The 8,496-nt window shown below is 42.1% G+C and overlaps 1 protein-coding gene across 1 annotated transcript; it reads left to right on the top strand.

The window, feature by feature from the left end:
* Window positions 1–1,037: 1,037 nt before the first annotated feature.
* On the top strand, window positions 1,038–7,290 carry LOC134468271 (keratin, type I cytoskeletal 13-like). Its single transcript, XM_063222217.1, has 7 exons — window positions 1,038–2,503; window positions 3,392–3,474; window positions 4,284–4,440; window positions 4,897–5,058; window positions 5,493–5,618; window positions 6,227–6,444; window positions 7,015–7,290. Exons 1-7 carry the CDS (start codon window positions 2,081–2,083, stop codon window positions 7,127–7,129), a joined length of 1,284 nt encoding a protein of 427 aa, XP_063078287.1. The 5' UTR covers window positions 1,038–2,080; the 3' UTR covers window positions 7,130–7,290.
* Window positions 7,291–8,496: the final 1,206 nt, after the last annotated feature.

Here is an 8,496-nt window from a genome sequence, read left to right as displayed (position 1 = left end):
AAATACAGGCATGCTGCAGGGATGTGTGCTAAGCCCTCTTCTATACTCCCTCTTCCTAAGCACAGCACGAACACAAACATTACATTTGCTGATGACGCTACCATGATTGGCCTGATCTCTAACATCAACGACACGGCCTACAGGGAGGACAACAACCTGGCCCTCAACTCCAAGAAAACGAAGGAGGTGACCAACCCACCAGCATTGGAGGGGAGTCAGCGGAGGTGATGCAGAGTTTCAGATTCCTGGCAGTGCATTTCAGCCAGCACCTGCCATGGACCACCAACACCTGTGCAATAGCCAAAAAGGGGGCCCAAAGGCTACACTTCCTGCAGACACTAAAGAAGGCCCAGCTACCACGAGATCTACTCACCAGTTTCTACCGGTGTACCATTGAATCAGTGATTACAGCATTATATCTTGGTACCGCAGCTGCACTTATGACAACAAGAAAATGTTACAACGCATCATTAAAACAGCATAGAGAATTATTAGTTGACAACTTCCCACACTGGAGGAGATCCACCATACATGCTGCACGAACAGAGCAATTAACATCCTTAAATATCATTCACACCCTCGCCTCTTCACAATTAAGCTCTTCACCAAGCTACCATCCGGAAGGCGCTTTAGGGCTCTGGGGCTCTGGGTAGCTCACTAACTACAACTACAGTTTCCCACCGCCATCAGACTTTTAAAAATTCCATGCACCCCCCCCCCCCCCCCAAAAAACAAACAAACAAACAAACAAACAAACTTCAGGACCAGCTGTGAGATGCATGCGGACTTTGCCATAAGTATGTCCTTGTCTTGCAGGCTATATCTCTTTATCTCTTCTACCATGGCCTGTGCGGCTGAGATGTTATCCTCTTCTTGTTGTCTTACCAAAGATTCTCTATTCTAATCGGCTCTGGTCTTACTACAACCTCCATGGCGGAACTGCCACCAAAAGCATTCAGAACTTTGATAGCTTTGATAGCTATTATTCCCCTCCATTCTCATCTTCTGTCACTGTTGCCACACTTGCCCCACTTCCGTCCAACATGTTATGTAAACGTAAACGTACAGAAATGCGTCCTACTAAAAGCTAACTGTTCTGGAAGTTTTGCTATTTTTAAACCACAGTGTCTGGCATTTACCGTATGGGCTTTGTTTTAACCTGGGGCTTCCTTTGATGATATATATATATTTTTAAATCTTTAACCTTTTCACTCCACTAGTCTAACTATGGACCTTATGATAAGTCTTACGCCTCGATCAGGGATGCCATAGAATGTAACCTCACGGTTATTCTGACGAAAACCATCACGGCTAATAAATGTATGTCATTTTGGAGAGATAAAGAGGAAATAGTTACAGATTGTACCTTAAATTACACAAATGAAATGGTTCAACATTTCACCATGATTCCAGTTTTGACCTTTTTTTGACCATTGCCTCAAGACAAGGTTTCAGAAACCAGCCAGTCTTGATGCTGACCCCTTGATACAGTGATTCCCAAACTGGGGGCCACGGACGTACTGGACGGGAGCCGCAGACAGAAGGGACTGTTTACATAAAACCTTGAATATATGCTTTTATAACCTTTCCATGCATTGTTAGTAACAATATTCACTTCAATGAATAATACATGTTTACATTTCCTGTGATTACATTAAAGCTTAGCAAAAATATGTTTTTGCATTTAGAAAATGGGATGAAGTTTGGGAACCACTGCGGCTTAGTACATTCCTTGTCTATGAGTGTTTCCTTGTGTCATCCACCGACAGCCCTGCACAGCTTCAGTGACAGTCATGGCGATATATGTTCCTGCCTGGAGATTCCTTACATTGTTTGGCTGACCCGAGTTCCTCACCTCTGTCACACAGCTTGTGTTGCGACAGGTTTTGTTCCACAGAGGTATTTGCTCCAGGCCACGGTGGTGGTGTTTTGGGGATGCCTCAGCTCTCCGTCTAAGGTAGTAATTACCCTTTTAAGCTCTCCCCCACCCCACTCATTTTCTGCTTAAAAGCATCGCTGGCACTCTCCTGAGTTTCACTCACTCAACATCTTCCCAGCTGCCAAGAAAGTGTCCACAAACATGGCCAGTTCCTTCACTAACCGTAGCTTCCGAGTATCCTCCACCTCAGGGAGCAGCACCCTGAGCAGTGGGAGCACCCTGGGGACCAGCCGCACCTCGCGGCTGACCAGCATCAGGGCTGGCAGCGTGTACGGGGGCGCTGGCGGGTCGGGGGTACGGATCTCCACTGGGGGACCCATGACGCTGGCACAAAGCCGCGGTGGCTTTGACCTCATGGATGCAGTCGATGTGACCACCAATGAGAAGGGCACCATGCAGAACCTGAACGACCGTCTGGCCACCTACCTGAAGAAGGTGCGCTCCCTGGAGAAGGCCAACGCCGAGCTGGAGCTGAAGATCAAGCAGTTCCTGGACAGCAAAGCGTCTCCTGTCTCGCGGGATTTTGATGAACAATTTGCATTAATCAATGACCTCCATGAACGGGTAAGTCTGTTAACCCACCACGTTCAATTGTTTCTTTAAAAAAACACTCACTGCGTTCAGGCAGTTATATGCCCTTTGACCCTACAAGTCAAGCAGACCTTGTACATTACACATTGTTAGCATACAGTCTGTATATATTCAAAGGAAGCACCTCAACATTATGTTGTAGCCTTTAGCATGGGTAACTTAAACATGGAAGAATACAACATTGTTACTAACACTACAAGTAGACAAACAGCTGACAGCATTCACCTATGTATAGCTACAGTACAGTAGTGAATATTTGCTTGGGATGTAGGCCTTGTTTATTGATGGACATATTGCACATTTCTCCAGGCCTGTTGTGCTGCAATTTTCCTTTGTTGTTGTCTGCCAAGGGTACCATACATCTCTGATCAGACAAAAGGAGGCCAGCTTTTCTGTTTTTGTCTTAGCTGATGCCAACAGCCGTAGCCCCTTAATGCACGCTGTAACTCCAGTGGCACGCTGTAATAGTCACTGTAAAGTTAAGTACCATAGTACTTCAATATTATGACATAACACAGGCCCTTTAGTGATGCACCACGACTGGCTCATTGCCATTCTGGCAACAGCAAATGTATAACGGCGTGTCTTAAGGCCCTTGTAACACTTTATTTTGATCTCGACAGTGTTATGAAAAGACAGCTCATTTGCCCTCATAAACAGCTGTTCAGTGCAGTGTTCAACAGAAATGTAAACCTTGCCTTAAAATCTTATCTTGGTATTCCTATTTAGCCTTTCATTCAGCACAATGTGAATGTTGGTGGACTTTTTTTTTAAAGTCACATAATCTCTAAAGTTGGTCGTATTGTAGTTGGTTCATATTTAGTTTTAAGAGGACTACTAATATTGCTTCAACTGTTACAGATTCGTGAGTCTTCAAGATTGAATGGATCAATCTTTCTCAGCATCGATAACGCCAAACTTGCATTGGAGGATTTTAAAGTCAAGTAAGAACTTGAACATCCCCTTGTTATTATGATTATGGTTGTCAATCTAGTGAACAGAAGACAAATTGGGTTTTAAGTACTGTAATGCCACATTGTTGAGAATGCTTTCTATGCAACGGTAAACGTCAGGTAAACTAGTCAAACCACTTTTACATGAAAGGTCATACATTTGAATGTATTAAAGCCACCCATAGCTTGTGGGAAAGTTGTCACATTTTCTCTTTTCACGTACTGTACTTCAGACTTCCGATATTATCTCTATACTACTTTAGGCATCTCCACTAATTTGGATATTGAGAATCCTTAAATTACATCAGTACAGCAGCACAGCATTAATAATGGTTTCATAAGGGTGAACAGAAGGAGTCTTATATGTACCTGCCAGAAAGGCCTGATGATACGAAAGTGGAACTTTTTCGATGTCAGCGGTTAATGCACCAGACTATATACCCAACCACAAATATGCAAAGGTGCCTTAGAGAAAGTGCTTATGGTTGAGGGTAGACACAATGGAAAATACCTTAGGGGGGCTGCATTTTGGTGCCCCCCACATAGCGCAGGCTCAGACATGTTCTGCAGCACACTTTCAAGTAGTGGTTTGGCATTCCATGTCTCATATTATGTTTCATGTGTAATTTCCAAAGCCGGGGTTTAGAAGTAATGGGTTGAAAAGGTTGAAGTTAGTTGTAAAAGGTTGAAGTTATTTGTCTTACTAGCACAACTAGAAGGCCATTTGAGAAACAATAACATGGTACTGAAATGCTCTGTATACTGTCATTAAGTTTTAAACCACTTTTGTGATGGTCTAGGTACGAGAATGAGGTGGCCCTTAGGCAGTGTGTGGAGGCCGACATTACCGGGCTGAGGAAGTTACTGGACAACCTGACGTTAACCAGATCAGATCTGGAGATGCAGATCGAGCAAATGCAAAACGAGATCTTCAACCTAAAACAGGCCCACGAGGAGGTAAGGCCAAACATGAGCTCTCTTATAGCCAGGGAGGCTGTTGTGATGTACTGCACAGCTTCATAAATATACCCAACATCTATCCTTGTATTTTGTATTTCTCTGTGGTAATGCATTGTACGTTACTTTTACCTGATTTGTTTGTTGGTGTTGTCTTCTTATGTCTTTTTTATGGTGCTGCAACCTCCCTGCCTGTATCTTGAAGCTAGATTTTTAAGACTTTGCTAATAGTTAACTAATGGTTTACTGTATATTTGTAGTTACATACTAAACACTTACAAAATCATTCAAATGCATTAAACTATAAATTATGAAATGTACAGTAAACCATTAGTTCACTATTAGTTTACTATTTGTTAACTATTTATAGCGGAAGTGCTATTTGTTACCTATTTATAGCGGAAGTGCTACCCAAATAACTGTTGTCATTGCTGAGGCTGTGCTTTCTTCTCTCAGGACCTGATAGAGATAAAGGCCCAGGTGAGTGGCCAGGTGCACGTGGAGGTTGATGCAGCACCACAGGAGGACCTGACGGTTGCCATGGAGGAGATCCGTAGACATTATGAGACAGTTAACGCTAACAACAAGAAGGACCTTGAGTCCTGGTTCCAGAAAAAGGTAACATTTTAACTCAGTCAGTATTAGCAATTGTTGTTTAGGAATTATTATCTATGCCTGTACTCTGCCTGAACGCATTGTACATTCAGAACATTTTTGCTGAGTAGATTTGCTTGAGGGCACAGTTTGAGGACAACATATTCCACAAGGGTTGCTAAAGAGCAAAGTGAATACATCACATAATTATGGTAAATAAAATAGTTCTGGTTGTTGCTTAAAAAGAGCGTGTTATGGTTATGGAGAGTAATTAGAATACTGGTTGAGCGGAATTAAAAATATTATTCTTTCTGATTTAGATTAATCTGATCGTGGATAAATTACTTTGATAAATCATTTCAGTCTGTTTTATCGAATAGTGTGTCATTGCACATTAGAAAATCAGTCATTTTGTGAGTCTTGCTTACATCTACTTTTGACGATTTCTATTCTCACAGTCCGCAGCACTGACCAAGGAGGTGGCAGTTAAAACAGAAACCATCCAGTCCTCAAGGTCAGAGATAACAGAGGTTCGACGCACCGTCCAAGGTCTTGAGATTGAGATGCAAGCTCAGCAAAGCATGGTGAGTGTACACTAACTTGCACATCAACATTCAAGTACTCAATCTATCCCATGCATTCCTTGCCCTGGCTAGGCCTTTTATCATGTCTGTCATGTCCAGTGTTGGGAGTAAATAGTTGCAAAAGTAATGAATTACTATAATGCATTACTTTTCCATGTAACTAAGTAATGTAAGGCATTACAATGGGGAAATCTGTAATTTCTACTAGTTACAAATGCAAATAACTTAAGTTACAATAGGTTTTTACTGTTACTTGGATTTTAATGGTGTTCAGTGTGATGGGTCAGAAAGAAGCCATTCCTGAACCTGCTACTTCTTAGTCTGCATGCTGCCGAAACACCTCCTGGATGGAAGTCATGACTCATGAGCTTGATTTACACTGTAAATTGCAAGATCCATAATAAGTTATTTTGGCCAGAGTATTGAAGTAATGCAAAAGTAGTGTAATGCCTTACAGGTACATTTTAAATATAGTAATAGTGTAAGGGATTATTTTGAAAACACAGTAACATGTAATCAGTAATGCATTACTGTTTTTAAGTAACTTGCCCAACACTGGTCATGCCTGGCTGTTCATTTGTCTCTCTGTCTGTTTTTGCTATCTGTAGAAATTGTCTTTGGAAGGGACGCTGCACGAAGTTCAGTCCCGCTACTCGGTGATGCTGGGGGGTCTCCAGGACCAGGTGCTGAGCCTGGAGGACCAGCTGGCCCACATGAGGGCCGACGTGGAGCGCCAGAGGAGCGACTACCAGAGGCTGCTGGACACCAAGACCAGGCTGGAGCTGGAGATCTCCGAGTACAGGAGACTGCTGGAGGGAGACCTAGAGTAAGTTATCATGCAATGGTGTTGGGTCGTAGCACTGTTATATCAACAACCAAGCCCTCCTACACAGTCTCACCCCAAGTAGTCAATTTTTGACTACTCAATTTTTGACACCCCAAGACTGCAATTTTTGACGTCTTGGGTATTCCTTCCACGTCACATTTTGACTATGTCCTCAAAGGCGCCCCCTTGTGGCAGCATAACGTCATTGAGGTTAGGTTTAGGAATAGGTTTAGGGTTAGGCCACATAGTCAAAATGTGACGTGGAAGGAATACCCAAGACGTCAAAAATTGCCGTCTGGTCCAAGGTAGTCAGAAATTGACTACTTGGGGTGAGACTGCGTTGAGCCCTCCGACCACCAACACACCACAAACTTTGTAATAAAATAAAAATATATAAAAATATATATAAGAAAGTAACAATAGCAATATTGCAAACACCTTCATCTCGGATAAAAGCAAAATAAAAATGTTGATAGCACAAACCATGTGATGCTGTCTTATATGGCACAGAGTGAAGAAGTACAATTGTATTTTCTAATCAAATCCCTTTTTTTCATCCTTTCATTGCAGCATGCACTCAAAAACCACCTCAAATGCCTCACGAAAGGTCGTCATAGTTACTGAAGAAATAGTGGATGGAGAGGTTGTCAGTTCTTCCTCCACGACAACCAGTAATGGGAAGTAAGACCAGAGCTTCCGGCCCCATGCTGAATGAGGAGAGGAACCGATGGCTGGGTGGAGTCTTATTAATAAAACATTATGAATAAAATGAATAAAACTCATTAATAAAACTGACTGTGGGGAAAATACTGTATGAGACAGGAACAATGTATGAGAGTACCTACGAGACAGCCTCTATGTGGTGCATTTGTGAAATGTCACATGGAAAAAGTTGTAAATGTGAAGAAGGATGCAGAGGCGTCTCGGTGGAAAGTGTTTGACAAAAAAATGTAAACATAATTTCAGGAATGGCATGTTACATCTTTCCTTTACCTTTCATTTGCAATTAAATATATTGCAACTATGCAACTGCAACTATGCTGCTCATTGAAACTGGGCTGCCTATTGCCAAATTTGATATTTACATGAAAGTTTACTGAGTAATAAACAACATATTTTCTAGTATGGTCCAATTGCAGTCATTTTTGCAGCTAAAAATGGCTATTTTTGGAAATTCAAAATGGCGGACCATGGAGAAGATCCCCCTTTTCATATACGAAAAGTGCAATTTTTCCAGTCAAAATGAATACTTAGAATTTGATGCTGGTGGTAAGCATTCATGAAAAAGGTAACATTAGTGAATTGGCAGCATGAATTCTGGAAATAAACAACTAAAAATCTCACACAGTGTCCCTTTAAGACTAAAACTTTAGTGCTTTAGTCTTGTCAGCGATCTGGGGTGGAGGGATATCAGGAAGTGGGGACGCACATTTCAAAGGTCAATGAAGTTCACCTTCCCACCACTAAGCGTCACAACCAAATGTTAGCGATTGATTGAAATAAAATACTAATTTCACCCCTCCCTTCAGTTAAAGTTTCAGTAACACTTTACATGACACCGGTATCGTACATGTGACATAATGTGTCATAACAGTGTCGTAACGCAGTGATGTAGTATGTGTCATAAACATTATGGCAATGCCAGGGCCTGGGCCCGGTTGGCCCGTTCATTGATCCACCAACGATTATAGACTATACTGAGTATTCAGAGATTCATGAATCATGTTTGAAGGAATTTGTTAGTGGTGAGGACAGGCAGAATGATTCATAAAGCCATGCCTTCTGAAGGCAGGGCCAACACGTGCTCTCCCATACCTAGTAGTGTGCAAAACTTAACAGGTCGGACAAGAGCCAAGAAAACTCACACTATGGATTTCATCTATTATCGCTGTTGCCCTCTGGCAGGCGATACAAGGCATTACCAGCCAGAACCAATAGAGTGAAGAACAGCTTCTACCATAAAGCTGTCACTATACTGAACGCACACTTGTAGGACCCTGTTCGTCTATGAAGGACTCTGTAGACCTATAATGGCATTAAATGGCTTTGTAG

This window comes from Engraulis encrasicolus, chromosome 2 (assembly GCF_034702125.1).
Source record: "Engraulis encrasicolus isolate BLACKSEA-1 chromosome 2, IST_EnEncr_1.0, whole genome shotgun sequence".
NCBI classification, from domain to species: domain Eukaryota; kingdom Metazoa; phylum Chordata; class Actinopteri; order Clupeiformes; family Engraulidae; genus Engraulis; species Engraulis encrasicolus.
This window is presented reverse-complemented; position numbering and strand designations above follow the sequence as displayed.